Here is a 26,663-nt window from a genome sequence, read left to right on the forward strand (position 1 = left end):
ATATTGATTGTGGTCTAATTGTTCTTCCTGATAATAGTCTTAGAAAAATTGTTGAACATTATATATTAAGTTACATATGAATTCATTTCCTTTCATTATGTAATCATTGTCATTAGATATATAAATTGCTTTGACTTCAAATGGTATTTTCAGCTATAATTTTTTGAAGCAGTAAAGATAACTTTTAACGTAAATATGGTACTTTACAGTTGTAGAGTGACTTACATTTTATTAGTTGAATAATTAATAAATAAAAATGTTATATAATTAACATTTCAATTGAGTAAGCTAGTGCCTAGAAGACTTTGACCTCATTACAGATAACACTAAAAAGAGATTACAGATGATCTCATAAGCATGATAGTTATATTTTATAACTGGAGAGAGTTTTGATAATATTCTTCAGACTCTTAACTTCTTTCCTCGATAATTCATATATCCCATTTGTCTAGAAGCTCAACAGCTAACACTAGGAATATTGCACAATTTAAGATAATTGTTCAAAAAGCTTAATAGTCTTTCTTTTGAGAGTCATTAAAAAATAAACTGCTAGGTACTTTATTCTGTAATAGTGGCCAATTTAGACTCACTATTAATATTTTGATAGGAAATTTGTTGAATCTATAGATCATTTTGGATAGTATGAACATTCTAACAATGCCATTTCTTCCTAACCATCAACATGGTGTATGCTCCCATTTACTTGTATCTTCTTCAATTTCTTTGTTCAGTTTCTTTGTTCAGTGTCTTGTAATTTTTCAAATAGAGATCTTTTACCTTCTTCTTTAAATTTGTGCCTAAGTATTCTATTGTTTTTTAATCCAATTGTAAATGGGGTGGTTTTCTTGGTTCTTTTTTTGATAGTTCTTTATTGGTGTATAAAAATGCAACTGATTTCTGAATACTTATTTTGTATCCTCTACTTCACTGAATTCATTTATCAGTTCTAGCAGGAGTTTTTGTTTGTTTGTTTTTTAGTGGTACCTTTATGGTTCTCTCTCTATAGTATCATATTATCTGCAAATAATGACAGTTTTACTTCTTCCTTTCCAATTTGGATGATTTTTATTCTTTCTTGTCATTGCTGTGGCTAGAACTTCCAGTACTATGTTGAATAAGAGTGGTGAAAGTGGACATCCCTGTCTTGTTCCTGATCTTTAAGGGAAATGCTTTTAGTTTTTATCCATTGAGTATGATATTAGCTGTGAGTTTGTCATATATGGTCTTTATTATGTTGAGGTATGTTTCCTCTTTTTCCACTTTGCTGAGAGTTTTTATCATAAATGGGTACAGGATTTTGTCAAATGCTTTTCTGCATCTACTGACATGATGATACAATTTTTATCCTTGTGTTTGTGATGTATCATGTTAATTGATTTGTGGATATTGAACCAACCATGCACCCCCAGGAATAGATTCCACTTGATCATGGTATGGTGTATGATCTTTTAAATGAATTGCTGGATGTGTTTTGCTGATATTTTGTTGAGAATTTTGCACCTATGTTCATTAGAGATATTGGCCTGTAATTTTCTTTCTTTGTAGTGTCTTTATCTGGTTTTGGAATTAGGATAATGCTGGCTTCATAAAATAAACTTGGTAGTCTTCCTTCATGTTGAATTTTTTGGAATAGTTTCAGAAGGATAGGTGTTGACTGTTTGGTAATATTAATCTATGAAGCCATTCGGTACAGGACATCTGTTTGCTGAATTATTTAATCACTGCTTCGATTTCATTAGTTGTAATCAGTCTGTTCAGACTTTCTGCCTCATAGTGGTTCAGTTTTGAAAGATTTTATTTTTTAAGAAATAATTATTTTTTCTTTCAGGTTATCCCAATTTGTTGGTGTATAGTGGCTTGTAATAGTTTCTTACAATTCTTTTACTTCAGTGGTGTCAATTCTTCTCTTTCATTTCTAATTTTGTTTGGGGGGGGGTTCTCTCTCTCTCTCTCTCTCTCCTCTCTCTCTCTCTCTCTCTCTCTCTCTCTCTCTCTCTCTCTCTCTCTCTCTCTCTCTTTTTTTTCCCTGAGTCTGGTTAAAGGTTTGTCAGTCTTGTTTAACTTTTTCAAAGAACCAGCTTTTGTTTTCATTGATCTTTTGCATTGTTTCTTTTAGACTTTTTTTTTTTAAATTTACCCTCTGATCTTCACTATTTCCTTCCTTCTGCTCACTTTGGGCTTTGTTTGTTGTTCTTTTCCTAGTTCCTTTAGGTGTAAGGTTAGATTGTTTATTTGAGACTTCTTCTTGAGGTAGACCTGCATTGCTATGAATTTCCCTCTTAAGACTGCTTTCACTGTGTTTAATAGATTTTGGTGATGTGGTTTCATTTTCATTTATATCAAGGTATCTTTTGTTATCTTCCTTGATCTCATTGTTAACCCATTCATTGTTTAGTTATGTTATTTAGCCTCTATGTGTTTCTGTGTTTTTCAGTTTTTTTTCCCATTGTGGACAAGGAAGATGCCTGATATGATTTTAGTCTTCTTAAATTTATTGATACTTGTTTTGTGTTTTAATATGTGCTATACTAGAAAATGTGCTGTGTGCACTTGAAAAGAATTTATATTCTGCTTTTGGGTGAAATGCTTTCAAAATATCAAATCCATCTGGTCTGGTATATTGTTTAAGGCTACCATTCCCTTATTGATTTTTTTGTCTGGGAGATCTATCCATTGATGTCAGTAGGGTGTTAAAATCCCCTACTATGACTGTATTACCGTTAATCTCTTTATATCCATGAAGATTATCTTTATACTGGTGATTATCATCAGTTTGGCTCAAATAAACTCATTGAAATATCAAAAAAAAATTCTTTTTTGTTTTAAATATTTAAATATTTCTATACTGGGTGGATAAATGCTTAGAAGGGTTGTTGCTACTTTTAGGGTTTATCCCTTTATAATAATGTAATATTCTTTGTCTCTTACTATAGCCTTTGTTTTAAAGTCTACTTTATCTGACATAAGTATTGCTACCTCAGCTTTTTTGTTTCTTTCCATTTACATGAAATATCTTTTTCTATCCCTTTACTTTTAGCCTGTGTGCATCTTTTGGTCCAGTTTTCTTTAATGTTCAGCTATCCTATGTCTATGGATTGGAGCATTTACATTTTAAGTGATTATTGATAAGTACATATTTATTGCCATTTTATTGTTTATAGCTATATCCCTCTTTTGCTTTTTCTTTCTTCTTCTTAAGTCCCTTTAACACTTCTTGTAATACCGGTTTGGTGGTAATGAAGTCCTTTAGCGTTTTCTTGTCTGGGGAGCTCTTTATTTCACCTTCAATTTTAAATGATAGCCTTGTTGTGAATAAGTAGTCTTTGTTGTATGTTTTTGCTTTGAATATTTCATGCCAAACCCTTCTGGACAAAAATGTTCTGTTGAGAAATCATCTAATGAGAACACTCTTGTTGATGATTCTCTTTCTCTTGCTGCTTTTAAGATTCTCTTTTTGTTTTTAATCTTGGCCATTTTAATAATGATGTGTCTTGAGTGGTCCCCTTTGGGTACATCTTGTTTGGGACTCTGTGCCTCTAGGACTTGTGTGTTTTTTTCCTTTTTTCCTTCACCAGGTTAGGGAAGTTTTCAGTCATTATTTCTTCAAATATGTTTTCAATTTCTTGAGCTCTCTCTTCTCCTTCTGGTACCCCTGTGGTGCGGCTGTTGTTATACTTTATGTTGTCCCAGAGGTCCCTTAAATTGTTCTCATTTTTGTTAATTTTCTTTTCTTTTTTCTTTTATTTTTAAAGTATAGTTTATTGATTATATTGTTACAATAGTTCCAAATTTTTCCCCTTTGCTCCCTTCTGCCCAACACCCTCCTCCCCCCACAATCCCCCCCCCCAGGTCAGCTGAATGCCAGGTATGTGACTCAGTTTCTGTGCCCTGAAGGGCAAACTGAAGATCACCCTAAATGTTCCTTGCATAAGTTCCAGCAAAGCAGAACTAAAGATCATAAGTGATCATTTGCTGCTCTTGTTGTGTTTATGCAAATAAACAGGATAAATTAAAAATGGACTTAATGCAGTCCCTTTAATGACAAGGAGGTTAATTTTCTTTTCTTTTTGCTGCTCTGATTAGGTGTTTTTTGCTATCTTATCTTCCAAATCACTGATTTTGTCATATGCTTTATTTAGCCTGCTCTTGATTTCTCTTAGTGTATTTTTCATTTAAGATACTGTATTCTTCATTTCTGACTGGTTCTTTTATTTTGTTTTTTGTTTGTTTCTATGTCTTTTTTGTTTAGTGTCTCTCTTTGTTTAGTTCTCACTGAATTCATCCATCTTTTTCTTTAAGTTCCTTCAGCATCCTTATAACCATTGTTTTAAACTCTGTGTCTGGTAGCTTGCTTGTCTCCGTTTTATTTACTTCTTTTTCTAGACATTTGTCCATTTTTTAAATTCGGGACATGTTTCTTTGTCTTCCCCTTTTGGCTGTTTCTCCATATTTGTTTTTGTATATTAGGTTGATCTTCTATATCTCCCAGGCTTGGTATTGTGGCCTTCCTCTGTCTCTTTATTTTTCTGGTGCCCATGTCCCATTTCTGATACTGGAATAAGGGTAATTCTGGCCTCATAAAATGAGTTTACAAGAGTTGTCTTCATCTGTTTTTGAAAGAGTTGCATAGATAACATGTTAATTCTTTTTTGAATATTTATTCACCTGTAAGGCTGTATGGTTCTGCACTTTGGTTTTTGGGGAGATTTTTGATTACTCATTCAGTCTTTTTACTACTACTCTGTTATGATTTTTTGTTTTTTTTCATGATTCAGGCTTAGTTAAATATATCTAGAAACTTAACCTTTTCTTCTAGGTTTTCTGATTTGTTGGCATAGTAGTCTCTTATAATCCTGTGTATTTTGTGATTTCAGTTATTATATCTCCTCTATCATTTCTGATTTTGAGTCTTTTTTCCTAGTTAGTCTAGCTAAGGTTGGTTAATTGCATTTGTCTCTTCAAAGAACTAGCTCTGACTTTCATTGAGCTTTTCTATTGGTTTTTTTGCCCCTATTATCATTTATTTCTGCTCTTATTTTTTCTTTCCTCCTACCAACTTTGGGCTTCATTTGTTCTTCTTTTTCTAGTTTCTTGAGATGAAAGTTAGGTTAGGCTTTTTTATTTGAGACTTTCCTTGTTTCTTGATGTAGGCATTTATCGCTGTGAACTTCTACTTAGGACTGGTTTTGCTGCATCCCATAAATTTTTATGTTATATTTCCATTTTCATGTGTATCAAGGTATTTTTTATTTCTCTTCTGTTTTCTTTTTTAACACATTGATTGTTCAGAAGCAGATTATTTAGTCTCTACATATTTATGTATTTTCCAATTTTATTCATGTAATTGACTTCTAGTTTAATACCATTTTGGTTGGAAGTGATGCTTGTTATGATTTTGATCCTCTTAAGACTTGTTTTATGCCCTAACATGATCTATCCTGGAAAATATTCCTTGTGCACGTGAGGATGGAATGTTATTTATATATCTGTTGAGTTCATCTGGTCTAGGGTGTCAGTTAAGGCTGGTGTTACCTTATTGATTTTCAGTCTGGATGATATGTCCATTAATATTAGAGGGATATTAAAGTCCCCTACTATTATTGTATTGTTGTCTATTTCTCCCTTTAGATCTGGCAATATTTGCTTTATATAATTAGGTTCTATTTGGATGCATAAATATTTATGAATGTCATATCTTTTATAGTGAGCCCTTTATTATTATATAATGCTCTTCTTTGTTTCTTATTACAGTCTTTGTTTTAAAGTCAATTTTGTCTGATGTAAGTACAGTTACCCCAGCTTTCTTTTGGTTTTAATTTGCGTGGAATATCTTTTTTCATACCTTTACTTTCAGTCTGTGTATATTCTTAGGTCTAAAGTGAGTCTGTAGTAGGCAGCATATAGAATGCTTTTTACTCTGTACACTTATCCTCTCTGTGTATTTTCGTTGGAGAATTTAGTTCATTTACATTTAATTATTGATAGGTATGAACTTACGCCATTTTGTTAATTGTTTTTTGTCTGTTTCTATAGTTCCTCTCTGTTTCTTCCTTTGCTCTCTTCCTTTATGGTTTGATTACTTTCTTTAGTGGTATGCTATTCCTTTCTCTTTATTTTCCATGTATTTACAGTACTATAGGGTTTTGCTTTGTGGTTATGAGGCTTATATGTAACAACTTGTTTGGGAGGGATGGTCTTTTAGTTGTTTATAACTTGTTTGGTTACATTTTAAAACTCAACATTTTAACTCTCCCAGTTTTTTTTTTTTTTGTCACATTTTACATCTTTTTCTCTTGTATATTTCCTTAACTAATTACTGCAATTATAGTCTACTTCTTTTGTCTTTTAACTTTTATAGAAGCTTTGTAAGTGACTAATCTACCTTTACTATATATTTACCTTTCCAGTGAGATTTATTGTTTCACATGTTTTTTTGTTACTAATTGATGCCCTCTCTTTTCAGTCTAAAGAACTTCCTTTAACATTTCTTGTAAAGCCGATTTAGTCACTGTGAAATCTTTTAGCTTTTTGTGTGTCTCAAAAAGTGTCCTTCAATTCTGAATAGCTTTTTTTTTTAGCACTTTGAGTATATTGTGCCATTCCCTTCTGACTGAAAAGTTTCTATTAAAAAATCTGTTTTAGTCTTATAGGGGTTCCCTTGTGTGTTACAAGTTGTGTTTCTCTTTCTGCTTATAAAATTATTTCCTTGTCTTTAAATTTTGCATTTTAATTATAATGTGTCTTGGTGTGGGTCACTTTGGGTTCTTCTTATTTGGAACTCTAGGCTTCCTGGATCTGGTTGTCTGTTTCTTAACATTGGGTTATAGAAGTTTCAGGCATTATTTTTTCCTATAAGAATTCTGCCTCTTTCTCTCTTTTTCTTTTGGGAGCCCTATCATGTAAGTGTTGGTTTGATGTTATCTCATAAGTTCCTTGAACTATCTTTACCTTTCAAAATTCTTATTTCTGTTTGCTAATCTGATTAGATGACTTCCACTTCCTTTTAGTTGACTGATCCTTTCTTTGCTTCATGCGGTCTGCTGTTGTACCCATTTAGTATATTTTTCAGTTCATTTATTATATTATTCAGCTCTGTTACTTCTGTCGAGTACTTTTTCTATATTTTAATCTCTGTTGAAGTTCTCACTGCATTCCATTACTTTGAACTCTTTATCAGGTAAATTACCTATTTCTGTTTTATCGGGGGGGTTTTGTGAGGTTTTATCTTGTTATTTCCTTTGGAACATATTCCTTTGTTTCTTCATTTTGTTTACTTTCTGCGTCAACTTTTATGCACTAAATGAAACAACTACCTCTTTTAGACTATTGTCCCTTGGAGGGGAGCTTGACACACATATGTCTGGTACCATGGTTTTTGTGCCTACTGTCCAAGGGATGGATGCTCTTCATCATTGGGCTCTGGTGGCCGAGGGGGGTGGGGAGCTTGCATTCCTAGGTCCCATGGGAGTGTGGCAATTGGAGAGACAGTTTTGGCATGCTTCCAGCCCTGCACATTGCACAGACAGCAGACTGAGGCACACCTCTCAGTCTCTGAGAGAGATCTTTTTACTTGTCCTGGGCCTTTGGCCTGAGGGACAGGCTTTAGGTTTGGCCCACGACTAGTGTCCTACATAGCTGCTCTCAAGGATTTTAGGTTCCAGACACCATCTTGGTGCTCTCCCTCTGCCTTGCTCCAGCTTTCTGGTACCTCCAAGAAAAGAGCTTTATACATGTATATTGAGCCCTTATTTTCGCAACTGACTCTAATGGGTAGCAGGGCTTATATTTGTGGTCCCACAAGACTGTATTTATTTGCGTACTTTTAAAAGCTGCTACCTGAGAACCTGATTGCCTGTCATCCTGTATCTAGGTGCTGACATCCTCCCATTTGGGATACCGGCAGGTGTTGGCATATACTTAACTATTGGGAGCTATTAAAAAATAATAGCCTCCTTGGACAAGCACAAAGGTTTGAGAGACAACCGAGAGATAGAGCAGGGTTGAACAAGGTTCATCTCCTACACAAGGCCACTGCTTCAAGCCTAGTTCAGATTGTTATTGTGCTTCTTCATTTGTAGCTTAACATTTTTTCATACCTTTTATAGGTCTTTTTGATTCTATGTGTCTTTCAGGTGGCTTTCTTTAATCTTTGTTTTCTCACTTCCAGTGTTGTTTCATTGGGTATAGACCTAGAGCAAGTATTTTCTTCTCCATTTTAGACAAAATCCTTTTCCCTTAGTAGTTATTTTTTTAATAGGAGTCATGTGGTTTTCTTTCCTCATTAATTATTCTTAAATGAAAAGAGGGTTCTCCAGACTTGAGTCACTATGTTGGAATGTAATATTGAACCCCACTACCCCACCGATACCCCTGCAAATTACCCTACTTATGTAGCTCTTATATTTTGCCTCTTTTACAGACTTTCCAAGTTACAAAGCATAGTCATCTAGTACCTAATGTCTTGATCAGGTTATGAGGAAATTATGCATCCAGATGAATGTAGTATGAGAACAGCTACCTGGGAAGAAATTTTATGATATGGTACATATTATCTGATAGGGATAACAATCTAATAGAGTTAGACTTTTGTGGAAAACTATATAATTCTTCTTATAAAGCATTACCAGTTAGGTCCCATCTGTGTTTCAGTTGGTCAAAACATTGGGGTCTACCAGATGAATGACTAATATTTGTAGTTTTCAGGGTTCTTCTGACTTTACAACCATTTTGATTTTTGCAAATTGGTCAATGAAAAGATGAAGGAAACTGAATCAGATATTGTTTTCATTTTTTTGTGTGTGATTTTTTTGTTTATGATTGTACTATTAGGCTATATAAAGTTTTGATTTATGTTAGTTTGGTAAGCCTGCCTTTATAAAATAATGTGTTATCTACAAGTATTACGTTTGTATAGATTTCTAGTGTTATGTTACAGAGGCTGATTTTATTTCTTAAAAATTATAAAAATAATGAAATCCTTGCATGTTCTCGTGTAATCTAATTTGGGAAAGCAATTGTTTTATGGTTGTTTAAATGTTTCTTCTCTGGATTCAGTCAGTTAAACTATTAGATCAGTAAATGAAACTTTTTTTTTTTTTTTTTTGGTAGTAAAGTACTCAGCTGTGTGGGGTATTGCATAAATCTTGGAAGTCTGCAATTAAGTGGCAATGTCTCGGGAGCCCACCCCACCTCTCCCTGGAGATATGTCTGCTGCTCCAATAGCAGAAAGCTGGTGTTATACACAGGTACATGTTGTTGAAATGCCTTACTTTGTCACTTACAAATTTTACAGTATTTTGCTAGTATTATGAAGCACCTTGGCATAGTTATTAGAAATGTTAAAAGACGAGGTCATAGAATGTTTAACATGTGACAGTTTAAAAGCATAAAATTTATTATGAAAGTGTTTTTCTGTATTTCCTAGGTTAAAGTAGTAAAGTTTTCCTACATGTGGACAATTAATAACTTCAGTTTTTGTCGAGAAGAAATGGGTGAAGTATTAAAAAGTTCAACATTCTCATCTAGCCCAAGTGACAAAATGAAATGGTAAGATTATTGTTTGCTTGGAGTTTTGTTTTTGATGTTATTATTGGCTACTTTATTGTTTTGTTGGTATTGTTTCTGAACAGACATTAGTCCATTTTATATTAGATTTGTAAGAAGTTTCTAATAGTATAGAGAATTGTAAAGAACTGTGGAGATGTTGATGGGATATTAACAAATGATTTCAATATTGCCTCTCTTTTGAATGTTTAAAATATTATATTTCTCCATATGAGCCTATTGTTTTATTTTAGGTGCCTGAGGGTAAATCCAAAGGGATTAGATGATGAAAGTAAAGACTACTTGTCCTTATATTTGCTTTTAGTCAGCTGCCCAAAAAGTGAAGTTCGAGCAAAATTCAAATTTTCCCTTCTGAATGCTAAAAGGGAAGAAACAAAAGCAATGGGTAAGTGATTTGCAAACTTAATGAAGAAGTCTCTGTAACTACATGCTGTGACTTCTACACTTTTGCCTACAAAAATTTAGGATTTCTTTTTTTCCACTAAAATCTCCTTAGCCTAAAATATTTAATTTGGCTATTATTTAATTTTAAATGGCAATGTAGAGCTGTAGTTTTTGTATTAAGTCTTAGTCTTCATAGATATGTAAAATTACTTAAAATGATATTTGAATTAATATTAAAATTTAATTTTCTCATGTTCTAAAATAACATTCACTTGTCACTTGAAAAAACAGTTGTTGTTAAGGGCAAGATACCTGGTTCAGTGCCTGGCATATGCAATAGGTGTTGCGGAAATATTTCTCTTCTCCCTTGCTATTTTTGCCAGTTAAAATCTGAAGACTATTGTGAAAAAATATTAAATGTCTCAATATGTTGTCTAGCATTTTTAAAAAATAATAGACCTGAACACTGATTGAAAATAAGTCAATTTTTTTAGTCTTAAGACTTGTTAAATTCACTTCAAGCTTCCCATATATTACCTACTGGAATCATGTAGCCTGGAGCTTCATAACTGAAGATGTGCATAGTAGGAAAATATATCATGAACTGCCATGTTAAATTTTAAGTATTTTATAAGAGTGAATCACAGAGTCAAGTAACATTATTTTAAAATAACCTCCTCTACATATTTTTAAATAATCTTTTATTGCCAAGGTAATACATAGTTTCACATGTAGTTTCACATTGGCATTTAGGACAGTGGAATGTCCTAGTCTGTTCAGGCAGCCATAACAAAGTATTGGGTTGGTCAAAAATTGCATTTAGTTTTTTTTTTATAAAATAAAAGACATTTTTCATTTTCAACAATACCTTTATTGATTTGGATATTTTGAGTACGTCGGCTATCTCCCATGTGGTGTAATGTTGATTATTCTCAATCAATGTCTGAATTTGATTGCTGTCACCATCAACTGGTCTATCGTACCATGGAACATCGTCCAGCAAGTAATCTCTACCACGAAACTTGTCAAACCACTTTTGACACATTCTATCAGCCACAGCACCTTCTCCATACACTGCACAATCTTTTTTTGTGTTTTATTTGCATTTTTACCTTTCTTGAAATAATGAAGCATAAAATGCCAAAAATGTCGCTTATTTTCTTCCATTTTCAGTATTGAAATGGCTACACAAAAATTCACCGATTTGGTAAGTTTTTTTTTTTTTTTTTAATGTACGCTGATATGATAGCTGTCACAATACAATGTAACAAAATTGTTTTGAATGAAGTTAAAGATAACTAAGTGCTACTACAGCCATCCTAGAGAAAAAAACAAATGAACTTTTTGGCCAACCCAATACCACAGACTGGATGGCTTATAAACAACAGAAATTTATTTCTCTCACATCTGGAGACTGGGAAGTCCGAGATCAGGGTGCCACCATGGTCAGATTCTGATGAAGACCCTTTCTGGGTCATGGACTATCAACTTCTCACTGTATCTTTGTGTGATGGAAGGGATTAGGGAAGTTTGTGAGGTCTCTTACAAGAGCAGCATTCCTATTCTAATCTCAATTACTGACCTCTTGTAACCATCACATTGGGAGGTATGTTTTTTCTTTCTTTCATCTTTGAGACTGAAGAATTTTTTGATTGAATTATAAAGGATGAATGTTGGATATTCATCAAAGTTAAAGAAATTAGAAATTCTACTTTCATGGAAGACATTTAGTGATGAAGATACATGTCCCAGTATTTAAGCTGTAAAATTGTATAAACAATAAATAGTTTAAAATTTTTTGAAATTTGGTCCAGACATATATACTGCAGATACCAAGAAGTAGCATGCAAAAAAATGAAAATTAATCATTGAAAAAAATAGTTGGATCTTGAGTATAATTATTTATTTTTAAGATAGCACCAAAACTGTGTTTTAGTTTTTTCCTACAACAATTGTAGGTTTGTTAGAACACAGATTGCTGGGCTCTACTCCCAGAGTTTCTGAGTCCAGAGGTCTGGCTTGCTGGCTGATTTTGCATTTCTAAACAAATTCTCTGGTGATGCTGATGCTACTGCTCTGGGAACGACACTTTGAGAAGCACTGAGTAAATTCTAGCATATACAAAGATTTACAAAGAGATGAAGAATAAGTCATAAATATACTTGACCCACCATCTAACCTAAGAAATTAAGCAGTAAATGATTTGAAATCTCTCGTATGTCTTTTCTGAATTGTTTCTCTTCTATCTTCAACCCTAGAGGTAATCATTATCTTGCATGTTTCCTCATTATTTTTTATGGTTTGCCATGAACTGCTGCAAATCAACAAGAAACAAGTGGGGTGTTTGGTTCCAATATAAGAGTTTTGATGGGATACACACATTCAGTCCATATCATGGAGTATCTGAATTAAATTTACCACTGGTTTCCACCTCTGATTAATTTTTTTTATGTAACAGTGAATACTTAACTGTAGAGGGTCTTGTTTATTTCATAGTATACAATTGTTATACATTATAATAGGTATTTGAAACATTTACTTCAGACACTTATTTATTAGAAATTATACTAAAAACCAGTTTTTAGATTTTTATGAAAGCTGCTTTTAGCAGTGAGTGGGTTATGTCTAAAGACCTGGGAGTGATAAGTGACCTTATTTAGGTATTTCACCAATTAATGGATGCTTTCTAGTTCAATAAAACTTAAGTCAGTAGGGTGGTGTCCCAGGAAGGCTTAAATGATCTCCTGGTGATTTAGAGCATCTACTTTTTTTAAAGGGAGAAGAAGGAAATGAGAGGCATGTTTCTAATCAGGTTCTGATGGTAGATTACAAGTACTAAGCCTATGCCAGTGCATTTTGATCCTACTTTATTATTATAGGGCCTACATCTTCTCCACAAGATTTGATCTGGCTTTACTTCTACATAGAGATCCAGAAATCTGAAAGTGAGCACATTTGATGGCCAAAATTTGAGTAATGCTGAGGAATGATCTGATTCTACCTGATGTAACTCTTATTGACACATTTATTTATGAAAACAAATATCTATATTTTTTATGATGAATGTATCAACCGAGTCTTATTTTTGCATATTCATTTAACTATGTTATCATTAACAAAAATGTTCTTGGGTACTTGCTTTATTTAAACTTCTACTCTGTTTTCCACCAGAAAGCCAAAGAGCATACCGATTTGTACAAGGGAAGGACTGGGGTTTTAAAAAATTCATTCGAAGGGATTTTTTGCTTGATGAAGCTAATGGTCTTTTACCAGATGACAAGCTTACGTTATTTTGTGAGGTGGGTACATTTTATGTGTCCAGGAGCTTCATAGTTATAGTTAATGATAAAGCAAAAATATAAACCACAATAATATTAAGTATGTTATACAAAATAATAATTGGGGTAATTGGTAAGGTTTCATTTGAAAATGTTTTACCAGTAAAGTCTTAGAAATTGCCTTAGAAATCAATATAGTAGCCCACTATGAAAAAAAAAATTGGTCATATCTCTAGTATAAATTGTACATGCAGTTATACTAGCCCATACTAAACATTTCTTTCTCTTAGGAAGACTATGGGTGTGTATATCTTTATATGAAAAATTTAAATATCTTTGTCATTCTGAATAATTCTTACATAGATGGTGAATATTTTTTGTCATATTCAGATAGATCATATTAAACATAAAAGCATTATTAGTAGTTTTATCAGTCTGAAACATTACTTTGAACAATAGTGCCTGAAAAACATTGGGAAGCTTTTTATTCATTCAGGTAGTTGAGTTCATTTAATCAAATGATGTTATTACCATTATAAGCAATAGCATCTCAAATTTTTAGGTGTGCCCATGTCTACATGTTATCGTTATATACTTTTACCGATACAGATTATTGAGATTCATCTTTGGAGTGAATACAAGGATTATGTTATCAGTACAGTTTATAGAGAATATACATCAGTTACATAGTTTTATCAAAAAAATTTACAGTAGTTGATAATTTTTATAGCAAAGCCAGTTGAAAACTTGTAATCAGGTAAACTCAATGTTAAATATATTTCAGTAGGTTATTATAGACAGATGAGTGTTTTGGAAATATAATAACTTCATTATTTATACAAAAAATGTAAAATTTTTCAGCAAGATTACAAACTAATTATATGCCATTATGCTATGTTAGAAGAATAATTGAAACATGGCCCCAGAGACTACGTAGTGCAAATATAGTGCATCTTATTTTCACTTAGACAAGTTAAATGAACTGTATGGTGAATTTGTTATGAATGCAATTATTTGGTTGATAAGGCACATACTGCAGGTATCTTGAACAGAGCTTATCATTAAATAATTTTTTTAAATAACTAAGACATTTGTTTTCAATAGGTAGATATTATAAGGAGTACTCTAAATAAATGTCATTATTTTAAAATTTAGCATCCTTAATATAGAATATTCCAGAATTCTAGCAGTGATCTTAAATTTTAGCATGTTGACTTTTAAAAATCTTGTAATCTCAGAATTTAAAGGACCTTAAAAGTCATTTAATCCAATTTATAAAACTATAGCTAAAAGTCTTTTTGTTAAGACTTGGACTGTTAACTTTTAATATTAACTTTTATGATATTTCTTTTTTTAGAATTGAAATATTATTTACAGATAGTTTCCCAAGCATGTTTATTGGAACCTAGCAACCAAGAAATTCAGAATGAAGGCTGAAATTAAGATTTTTTGATACATATTTTTGAAATATACTTTGTATCTCCATGCTAGTGACATTATAATAGAGCCCATCATGACATATATTTTAAGTTGGCATTGATCAGATTCAGTTTTGGATACTGTTAATATGTACCTTTTTATCAATGTAGCCATTTATACTCTGTGCACCATAGTAGGCAATAGGAAGGCAAAAAGTACTTTGAGCAAACATTCCTCATGCCCTCCGCCATTTCTTCCACACCTCTCATTGATGCCCTTCCTTCTACAGCATCTCCAGCACTGCTTGCAGAAGAGGAGGAAGCATGTACTGCCCTACGTAAAGAACTGCCTCCTCCCCCTCCCCTGCAAGTGGTGCTGTAGACAGGTAAGGCAGTTTGGTGCTACCCTTTTTGTGCAAGACATAACTTAATCTTGCAAGTTCCATACTGTGAATCAAGTAGCCAGTGGTAGAAATTTCTAGCCATGTTAACAGTTCCGCCCCTTCTCTCTGAAAGTGATACAGATTTCAGGAATTGAGGAGTAAGTAGAAAAAATAGAAAATTGGTTAGATTAATTCATCTTTTGAAATCCAAAAGATTTTAAATAATCTCATAGTCTATGGACCCATGCCATTCCTTGATATACAGAAAAAAAAAAAAAAAAAAATATATATATATATATATATATATAAATATTTAAAAAAATTATTTAAAAAGACACCTTTTCTCCCCCATCCTGTTTTTCTGTTGCTAAGGTATTCTTCTATTTATAATACTTTTGATGATGGGTGGAAGTTGGGTTTATCCTCTAAAAAGCTATTTCACGGCAAAATGAAAAGTTGACAACATTGTTTCTGTCACTCAGATTTTTAAAAAGGATACCTATCCATGAAAGTCAAAAGATCTGAGACCCACTATTCTATAAGATGAATGAAACTGTACTATGAAAATTTTGTCACCAGTGTGAGGGATGGTTAGATAGTTAATTAAAGTGGCAAAATCTGTATTCCTAAACACCCTTGTAAATTCCTAGTTCTCAGAATTAATTTAGACAATTGAGATTTTTAAAAATTGGAGCTAGTTGTCACCTTAATTCCACACTTAGAGGAGACCCAGATTTCCAGAGTGCTTACAGCTGATTTGAGCCTGCACGTGTTCATCTTTAGTCTGAATTGTATTCTCAGAGTGGAGCCAAAAGCAAATTTGAAAAAGAGCTGTCAGATGAGTTCAAGGTTTTGCTTTGTATCAGTAGTTCAATTTTAAGTACTGTACATTTGCCCTTTTATTTTGAAAGAGCAATTTAACCTCAGGAAAGAATTTCAGCCTTTTTTCTGAATTTTTTACCCTAGGTTCCATTGAGTTAGAATGTTTATTACCCATATTCGAATAAGTACTTGAGAAAAACTAAAATGTTACCAATTTCTTAGTTATAGGTATCAAGAAAGTAATTATCAGAATTGATTGCATATCATTTTTATGTAAATTATAAACTTATGCTCTATAAATAATCCCTTGAATACCCTTTGGAGTATGAAATTGTCTTAGTTAAAATTTGTGGTTGTTATGAAAAATACTGTGCAGATGTGCATATCAATATAAATTCTTCTGAATTATGATTACATATACAAAATACAAATGTAACATCATCACTACCTATGCCAAATAATAATGGCTTTATTTTTTGATGCTTTTATTTTTATTTTTGTTTTAATCATCACCCAAGGATATATATTTATTGATTTTTAGAGAGAGAGGGGGAGAAACATCGATGTGTGTGAAAAAATATCAATTGGTTGCCTCCCATATGCACCCCAGCTGGGGACTAAAACCAAAACCTGCAACTATTTTGGTGTCTAGGACAATGCTCCAGCCACATGAGCCACTTGGCCAGGGTAGCTTTTATTTCATCTGTTAGCTGATTTTTGCCAAATCTTTACATTAAGTATACTATTTTGATTTAGGGTAATAATACAATCAATAAATTTTAATTCCTAAATTAAATGCATCATCACATTTTTATAACTTCACTACATACTTTATGTAAGTAACTGAACTGATTAGTTCCTGCAGTCTAGAAATCTCTAGAGGAATGATTGCTATGAACAAATAAATACCATTTATGTGATAAAAAATTGATCCCTAACTAAACCCTGAGTATTAACACCAACATATTTGGTTTATGTATCATTAAGTTATAATGTATGGTATAACAGGGCAATCAAGTAAGGGTTAGTGAAGTTTTCTTCTGTTTTGTAGTTACTAAAATTTTAGAAATTATTTTAATAACTAAAAACTTAATAGGAGAATATGTACGTAATATTTTGATGATTATATTTAGGAAAGCATCTTACAAGATTTGTGATAAATCCTTTCTGAGTCATAATTGCATTAAAGTAGTACTACTAACTTTAAAAATATATCAAAAGAAATAATTGTGTAGAGCTAAAAAAAGGAATTTGGAGGTAGAGGTCTAGTCTTCCTCTAATATTTACTAGCAATGTGATTTAGGACACTTCAGTTACCTTCTCTTGACCTCACTTTGGAAACTTTTTACCAAATATAGTGATTGCATTAGGTGATTTCAATGACATATGATTCCAAAAGGTTAATAATGCAAATTGGAAAAACAAAACAATTAATAAAAATATCCTCAAAAAATAAAAACTTTCTTTAGAACTGCACATTTATTCACATGAGATATATGTTTAAACGCCTAGGTGAATGAGGGCTTCTCAGATTTAATATTCTCCAAATATTTTATACTGAATTATTATATTTTCTGTGTTAGCATATTAGTAGTTTGGTCTAATCTGTCCACTTGTAACTTACATTTTCTTCATAGTTTTCTGTATTCATACATGTTTTTATGTATACCTACGCTTACTTAATAAAAGTCATGTGAAATGTTTTTAAATGAGCATAGTTATCCATTGTTGCATAAGAAATGACCACAGAGTTTAGCAGTTTAAAACAATGGATAACTAATGTAGCACTTTTGTAAAAAGTGGTTCATTTACCCTGAAACATGCTTTACTTGTTGAGGTAGTATTTTCTTAAATTTATTAAATGTAATTTGAAGTTCCTAATAGTAGAATACATTTTCTTATAAGTAATGTGCAAGACTTAATAGTGTTTTAATATTATATTTAGTACATAGTCGTCATCTTTAATTAGAGATAATTTAATCCATATTATATTGGAGTCTGTATAAAAGCAATGTTATAATTATATCAATTTTATTGACTAGTTAACAGGTAAATAAAAGGTCTAAAAATCAAACTAAGTTATATTTATATTGTTCTTACTGTTGATATTTTAAAATAAAAGATCCCATGAACTTTTTAATAACTAGTTGCTTTTGTGAGAATTCTTGCACTTTAAAATTTAAATAAACATATACTTTAAATCAATTTTACTGGAGTTAAAACATGTAGGAACAGTATTTAAAGTACTTCTCAAATTGCACATCATCCCTTTTTTAATACTATAAAAATTCATTATAAGTACGATGTTGTGTTTACTGTATGTATAGTAAACTTTAAATGTTAATAGAAAATAAAAATGAAAAAAATTTCTTCACTTCACAAAAATGTCTCCTCGTTTAATTTGACATATTATGACTTATTTCTTGAGAAATAATTTTTTGTAATTAGTTCAATAAACAGTTATTCTAAACAATTGATAAACCATTTATTTACATAAAATTGTCCCTTGAAAAGGACATAGTTTGTTTCAAATTTTTTCTATATTATTTCTCTCTTTTAAATTGTATCCTTAAAGTAGATTCTCAGGTATTAGCATTTTTATCAGGAGTACATTTAATTATTCAAATGATTTAAATGATAAATTTAAGTATAGTCTTAGTAACTAATTACTGATATTAAATTGTAAAAGTGTTTTTCTTACTATCCCTTTTTTATTAGGTGAGTGTGGTCCAAGATTCAGTAAATATATCAGGGCATACTAATACAAATACTTTGAAGGTGCCTGAATGTCGACTAGCAGAAGATTTAGGTAATCTCTGGGAAAACACAAGATTTACAGATTGCAGTTTTTTTGTGAGAGGACGAGAATTTAAAGCTCATAAATCTGTACTTGCAGGTACTTTTTGCTTTTGGGTAATATAATACATTTCTTCTATAAATTTATGCATTAAATAATGATGTTTAATCTTGTTACAGCTCGATCCCCAGTTTTTAATGCAATGTTTGAACATGAAATGGAAGAAAGCAAAAAGGTAACCATAGCTGAAGGGCTAATATTGAATTTATGCAAATGTAGAATAGTAGAATGTATATTTTAAAAGTATTGTGTATGTTCTAAGTTGTTAAACTGTGATTTTAGAAAGCATAGAAAGATGGAGGAAATGTGTTCCTAAAGTGGGTGAATATTCCAAATAACAGCTATTTTGATCACCATTTGGTGGGAAAATAACTAAACACTCCTTACCCAAAAGGGTAGTTTATCCAAAGGACTGGCTACTTGGGAGTTCTCTGATTAGGAAAAATATTTTTCCTTTCTAGACTTTATGAGTTAATTTTGGAATTTGTTTTCCAGAGCAGAATTAATGCCTACATTTTTTTTGACCACTAAAATGAGGGGATATTTATTAGATTTAACAAAAATGACATAAATTATATTATTATACATTAACTGTAATCAAGATATTACCTTATTGGTTTTCCCGGTTGTTTCTCTGTCACCTTTCATCTGAAAACATGAGATTAAAGATCTGAGGTTGATTCTTTGCTGGTTGCAGTACGTGTGATCGTGTGATCGTTAGTGCTCCAACTGGACAACTCCAGAGTTTATGTGGGCTCAGCTTTATTCTTTCTGCAGAAGTAGAGGCTGCAACAAAATAGCTGCTTCCTTTCCTTTGATTGTTGGTCTGGGCAGGTAGTATGATCAGACAGCCTTCTGATCACTTCCGGATAAGGAGACATTAATGATGTGTGAAGTGCTATTGTCAGCAAAGGATAAGAAAAGTTTATTATTGTTTAGTGTTAGATGTTTAGCTTGATCGATCCGGGGAGAGGAACCAAATTTACAAAGATACAGGACTAAAAAAGAAACTAGTCCTCTTCGGACTTGAGTATGTGTTAAGCAAAGAGGTGAGATGCCATTTTGCAAAAGGGAGAGTTCTGAAGTGTGGGCTCTGGAATTATCTCATATACCTGACTCTTCTTTTGCTTGAAGCTGGTTATAGGATCTTGGGCATTGTATTACAACTTAGGAATTCAGCAGAGAAGTTAGTAGACAGACATCTGCTACGACAGAGGTCAGAAACTGAACACAGACGTGTTTTGTTTGGCCGACAGGTTTTTGTTTTCTCTTTCTAATTGAGAAATTGGGGTTTATATTCCTACATGGTAGTGTTTGATTGTACTTCTCCTCTTAGATCTTCCTGTTTCATTTTGCCTGCATAGCTTACTGAAGATGTCTTGGATTGGCCAAAAAGTTCATGTGTTGTTTTCTGTAAAATAACACTTTTTTCCATTTTTTACCAATAACTTTATTGATTTGGATATTTGGATATGCTGTCTCCTGCATGTTATAACGTTGATTGTTCTCAATATCTCAATTTGATCACTGTCAACTTCAACTGATCTACCCGACCATGGAGCATCAGTCAGCAAAAAATCTTTAGCACGAAACTCTGCAAACTACTTTATGACACACTCAGTCAGTCAGTCACAGCACCTTCTCCATACACTGCACAAACCATTTTTTGTTTTTCAGTTGCATTTTTACCTTTCCTGAGATAATAAAGCATAATATGCTGAAAATGTCGCGTCTTTCATCTTCAATATTAAAATGACTGTACAAAAATTCACCAATTTTGATGTGTTTTTTAAGTGCATGCTGATATGATAGCTGTCACAATAAAAAGTAACAAAATTGTTTTGAATGAAGTTAAAGATAAATAAGCGCTACCAGAGCCATCTTAGGGAAAAAAACAAATGTTTTGGCCAACCCAATACTTACCTCAATTTTAAAAGTTTAATCTATATTTGAGTTGTACAGATTTGGGGCTTTTAATACTGCTGAGGTTTCCCCTGGTTCATTTGCATGTGTATGTTTTTTAAGTATAATTTTTTTGTGTTGTTTTCAATATCAGAATCGAGTGGAAATAAATGATATAGACCCTGAAGTTTTTAAAGAAATGATGAGATTCATTTACACAGGGAGAGCACCAAACCTTGACAAAATGGCTGACAACTTGTTGGCAGCTGCAGATAAAGTAAGTAATTAGGTCTTAAAGAGCTGGAAAATATCTTCAAGCTTTTGATGTATCTAAAAAGCTATCATCAAATGAAAACCTCAAATAATTTGAAGTACTGAATTAATTTGTACTATTTATAGATAGCTTTTGAGAGTATTGTGAAATAGCATATAGTGGGATAATATGGAAATGAGATTTTTAAAAATCAGTAGCACATAAAAATATTTTTATATGGAAAAAAGTGATTTTTCTTGGGGACTAAATTGTAAACTCTGTATTTTTAAGTATATCTTTACTGTTTTATAAGAACACACTAGCATACATAATTTATTGCAATTTTCATATATTCTTATTTTTAATATACAGTGCCTTACCTCTGTTTACAGAAAGGAAGAAATATTGGGTATTTTGACTAATTAAATTCTCTGTATTCATAGATTAATTTATTTTGATAATGTAGAAAGAGAAGAAAATGTTAATTTTATGATGCTCTTTTATGATGGCAATTTTTTGAAGGTAGGGAAACTGCAAAAATACTAAAATCTTGAAGCCAGTAGTTGATAATCCTGAGAGCGCATCAAGAGCTTTCTCCAAAAGTATTGATGTCATGTCACTTTCATCCATGTGTATGCATGTGTGTATGTATGGGTGTATATACACATAGGTAGATAGATATATAGACCTCATGATATTATAATTGTTTTACACAATGTTAACATGGGGGGAAACCGGGCCAAATATATATAGAATCTTATTTCTTACAACTGCACATGAATCTATAACTATCTTAATAAAAATTTAATTTAAAAATGCCATTTATATGTAATCACATCAGATATATTAAACACAGGCATAAATACATAGACAAAAAATGTTGAAGATTTATATACTGAAAGTTGCAATATATTGCTAAGTGAAATGCAGGTAGACCTAAATAAATGGAGAGAGAAATTTTATTTATGGATGGACTAGAAATTTCAATATTATTAAAATTCAGTTCTTCTTAATATTGAGTAGTAGAACCAACATGTACTAACAGACTTTTTCTTTTTCTAATTGACAAGCTTACTTAAAAATGTATATGTAAGTGCAAGGACCTATAATCAATAACTGAAAAGAAATCAAAATGAAAGACTAACACTGTCTGATAATAAGACATTATAGTGCTTCAGTATTTAAAAGAGTGTTTTATTGGTGACAAGAAGGACATATAATTCATTAGGACAGAATAGAGAGCACAGAAATAGACTGTCACATATATGGATATCTAATTTTTAATGAAAGTGCAAGAGTAATTCAGTGGAAAAAGGGAAGTTTTTTCAACAAATAATGTTTAACAGTCAGATACTCAAATGCCCTGCAAATTGAACTTTTATTGGATTTATTTGAAAAAAATGAACTTTGTATATGAATTTCGTGTCATATGTTAAAAATTATGCAAATAGGATTACAAACCTAAAATCTAAAACTACTAAGAGAAAGCATAGGAGAAAATATTCATGATCTTGTTCAATCTTTTGGGTAAAGACTTCTAAACTATGACCCCCAAAACATACTACAGTAGTCCCTCTCTATATTGCAGTTCACTTATTGCGGCCTCACTGTACCGCGGATTTTTCGCTATATGGCGGAATTTTGTGGTACTGTATATGTATGTTAAAGTTATGTAGGTTTAAGAGTGTAGAATAAATGTAAGGTTCCTACTTTGCGGGGGTGTCTGGAACGTAATACCCGCAGTAAGTGAGGGAATACTGTACATAAAAGAAAAAAATTGATAGACTTAAGTAAAATTCGAAACTACTTAAGACACAGAAGAGCTCTGGCTAGGTAGCTTAATTGGTTAGAGTGTCATCCCCATTCACCAGGGTTGCATGTTTGATCCCCAGTCAGGGCATATACAAGAAGCAACCAAGGAGTGCATGAATAATTAGAGCAACAAATTGATGTTTCTCTCTCTCGCTCTCTCACATCAATCAAAAAAAAATTTTTTTAAGAGACAGACTAAAAACTATTGACAGAGTGGGAGAAAATATTTGCAAAGCATATATTTCATCAACAACTTTTATTCCAAATATATCTGATAAAGGAGTTTTCTGAAAATTCAATTGTAAGAAAGCAATCTTATTTCTAAAAATAGAAAATATTTGAACACACATTTCCTGAAATAATGTCAATCAAGCATATCAGAAGATGCTCAACATCAGTAATCATTAGGAAAATGAAAATTGAAACTATCACAAGATACTTCTTTAGCTATCATAATAGCTAAAAATTTAAAAGACCGTATTAAGTATGGTCAAGGTAGTGAAGAATTAGGGCTGTCATACACTGCTAATGGAAATGTAAAATGGCACAACCATTTTGGAAGACTGTTTGGTCATTCCTTAAAAAGTTTTACACTTGCCATACGATCCAACAAACCCACTTGTTAGGTTTTTATTCAAGAGAAAAGAAAGCATTTACCCATATACTAACTTACATATTAATGTTTATAGCAGCTTTTTTTGGTAATAGCTAAAAAGTGGAAACACCCAAATGTTCTCTTAACAAATGAATGGATAAACAAATTGTGGTATGTGTATATACAATGGAATACTACTCAGCAATAAAAGGCATTGAACTTTTGATATACAGGCAACAATATGTATGAACTTCAAAATAATTATACTTTGTGGAAGAAACCAGTCAAAAATGAGTACAATGGTATGATTTGAATTATGGAAGATTCCACAAAATACAAAATATAGTAGTAGAAGTCATGTTAAATTTGTTGCCTGGGGTGGGGTGGAGTGGGAGGGAAGGATTACAGAGAGGCAGAAGGAAATTTTTGAGGATGATGAATATCTTCATTGTCTTGATTTAATGGTGATTACAGGGTTATATAAACTCATCAAAGTATAAACTTTAAATACATGCACTTTATTATATGTTAATTATACCTCAATAAAGCCGCCAAAGATGTTATAATATACACTAAGGCTTTTAGTGGCTATGAATATAATTTCTTTTGCTTTGTAATTCATTCTTCAAGATTCAGTTGTGACAATATGCATTGTACTGGTTAGTAGAGAAGAGAGCTATATTCATTAGGAGTATTGAGTAATAAGGTTTTATTTTTAGAGAACAAAACACTATTTTTAAAATACACAGTATTTTGCACTGTGGAAATTGAAATCTCCTAAAGAAAACTTTTTTCTTTTGAATGGATTCATTCATATTTTTACCATTTTACGTTAAAACTAATTTAGAGACTTAAGTTACCTTCAGTTCAAAGTATCATGCGCCCTAACTATTTCTAAGTCACCAATATTATGTATTTAAAACTTGGTGGTTTGAGTAAATGTTTAATGGTTATGTTTTCCTTTTGGATAGTATGCACTGGAACGGCTGAAGGTCATGTGTGAAGAAGCTTTGTGTAGTAACCTCTCAGTAGAAAATGTTGCTGATACCCTTGTCCTTGCAGATTTGCACAGTGCAGAACAGTTGAAAGCACAAGCCATAGACTTTATTAATAGGTAAGCTACGCTTGTGTTTCAGAAGACATGACACCTTCAGCTTTTTTCACTGGACTTTTTTTTAAGTGTGTTTAAATCTTCAATACAGGTGCAGTGTACTTCGACAGCTTGGGTGTAAAGATGGGAAAAGCTGGAACAACAAGTAAGATGGCATCAGTTTCTGACCTAAAGTTGATCTTCTTACATAAAATTAAGTGTTGGCATAGCCTTTTGTTTATCTACAATAAGTAAGAATCCAAATATTAGTTATATAGAGCACACAGCTGGTTATTTAAAAAAAAAAAATGTGGATAACTTAGTGTCCTCTCGGGGCCATGCCCCCTGTAGAGCAGCTGCGAACGTGCGCTGGGACGGATGCTCTAATTTCCTAAGCACATGTGCTCACGTAGTACAGGGCTGAGTCCAGGTGTCTCAATGGCTACTAGAGAACCTTTCCCGCTCCCTTCAGAATGCATTTCTAAAAATACGGAAAATACTCATTTTATCCTATGAGTAATGTACCCTCCAGATTTGTCTAAAAAGCCTTTACACTTGAAAGCTAACCTATTACTTCTTAGGATAGCCAAGTACCTTTCATTCAGTGCTATATTAAGCTCGCTATCTAATATTCCAAAAATGAGAGTAATTTGATCTTTATTTTCCTTGGTAAAACTCTAAGAGGTAGCATAGTTATATCTTTTCTAAGCCCAGACCTTTTGAATATGAACTATTAGAACTTATTATTCCCTTCTTGTTTTCTTCTCTCATTTTTAGAGAGACTTTTCTACTCTTTAATTATTCAGAATCAAAAAGGGTGAAGTCATTAGGTTGATTTTTGCATCTTCTGATTAATTTTTGCTTGTAAACCCTAAAATCCCTTTTTTGCATATTACCAAAGTTGATAGAAGGATGTCATAAAAGACAAGTTGATAAAAAAAAGTAAGAAAAGTCAGTGTTAGAGACAATAAAATGAATGTTGACTTATTTCCCATTGTTTTAATCTGTTTGATACATGTGAAGTTAACTGAATTCCTATCAGTTTGTGAATTATCTTTTCTGAAAGTAAAAATTAGTGACTACTTATAATTTATTGTTCTGTGTATTGGTCAGTGTGTAATATGTTACCATTATGGTATATGATCTAGATAATCAATTTTAATTTAAAATATAATTAGTAAACAACAAATGACAATTTTTTTATCTTTTGTACTTAGCCACTTTCAAGCTCTAGTTTTGTTAAGGAAATATTTTACATTGTATAACTTTTTCAGTATAAAAAAAGAACACAACATTTTTATATCCTCTGAAGAAGCTGTTGTATGTACAGACCTTCAGTAGATATTTGTTAAATAAATGAAAATGTCAGCTATCTTGAGAGAGATCAGTATGATACTAAAACTAATTGAAATTATAAACATAATGACACACTGATAATCATATCAGGTAAATAAAAAAGTTTTATTATTAGCTACTGTTCAGCAAACATTTACTTAGTATCTGTTATATCTCAAACACCACGCTAATATGCTACCTATAAGGACAATTATAAGGAAAAATTTCTGTTCTTGAGAAATTTATCTAATGAAAGAAAAATACATGAGTATAATCATTCATATATGGATAGAAATTTATCTAATGAAATAAACAAATACATGGACATAGTTTATTATAATGTGGTAACTAATGTTATAAAGGAAGCTATGTGTAGGACACAAAGGCTGGAGGGTTAGGGATACCTTACTGGATATGACAGAGGTGTCTTAAAACATGAATAGGGATTAGCAGAACAAAAAAAAGAAATAACATGCATTGCAGATAGAAAGAATAGCTTGAATCAAAGTACAGAAGCCTGAAGACAGCAGTTAATCATTCATTTTACAGATATTTATATTTATTCTCCAATAAATACAGCTCAATGCAACATTCTCAGTATCAAGAATATAATAGTGAATATGGCATATGTGTTCCCTCTCTTTATGGAGTCTGTGGTTTAGCAGGAGATAAATAGGAATTAAGTAACTGAATTAAAGTGTGATGATAGGTAAAGTATAGCATGCCCATCCAAGCATATAGCAAAGGCACCTAACCTAATCTAGGGATCAGAGGAAGCCCTTTCAAGGAATTGTATAAATAAAGACCTAAAGCGTTAGTAGCAGTTACTCTGGTAACAAATAGGGGAGAAGTAGAAAAGTACATCCCAGAAATCAGGTATCAAAGTTTGGGTTGTGGGAAGCTGGGGAAAGCAGGCAGGGATAAGGTCCTGGAAAACCATGTAAATTAACATTAGGCTTTTAAAGACATT

General features: G+C 32.1%; 1 protein-coding gene across 3 annotated transcripts in view; it reads left to right on the forward strand.

Moving 5' to 3' along the window:
• The window catches only part of SPOPL (speckle type BTB/POZ protein like), a 64,096-nt gene that overhangs the window by 32,098 nt on the left and 5,335 nt on the right, over positions 1–26,663 (forward strand). For 2 of the 3 annotated variants that reach the window (XM_090279536.1, XM_090279538.1), the window contains exons 2-11: positions 9,109–9,245; positions 9,425–9,546; positions 9,798–9,949; positions 13,120–13,247; positions 14,935–15,030; positions 18,568–18,745; positions 18,826–18,881; positions 20,763–20,885; positions 24,240–24,382; positions 24,471–24,524. In XM_090279536.1, the coding sequence (XP_090135662.1) occupies positions 9,168–9,245; positions 9,425–9,546; positions 9,798–9,949; positions 13,120–13,247; positions 14,935–15,030; positions 18,568–18,745; positions 18,826–18,881; positions 20,763–20,885; positions 24,240–24,382; positions 24,471–24,524 (1,130 nt within the window). In that variant the 5' untranslated portion in view covers positions 9,109–9,167. The remainder of the gene's footprint in view (positions 1–9,108; positions 9,246–9,424; positions 9,547–9,797; positions 9,950–13,119; positions 13,248–14,934; positions 15,031–18,567; positions 18,746–18,825; positions 18,882–20,762; positions 20,886–24,239; positions 24,383–24,470; positions 24,525–26,663) is intronic. The other variant, XM_090279544.1, reaches the window with a different exon arrangement.

The sequence above is a fragment of the Furipterus horrens genome, unplaced genomic scaffold, assembly GCF_987537825.1.
Source record: "Furipterus horrens unplaced genomic scaffold, mFurHor1.1.pri manual_scaffold_1, whole genome shotgun sequence".
NCBI lineage: Eukaryota > Metazoa > Chordata > Mammalia > Chiroptera > Furipteridae > Furipterus > Furipterus horrens.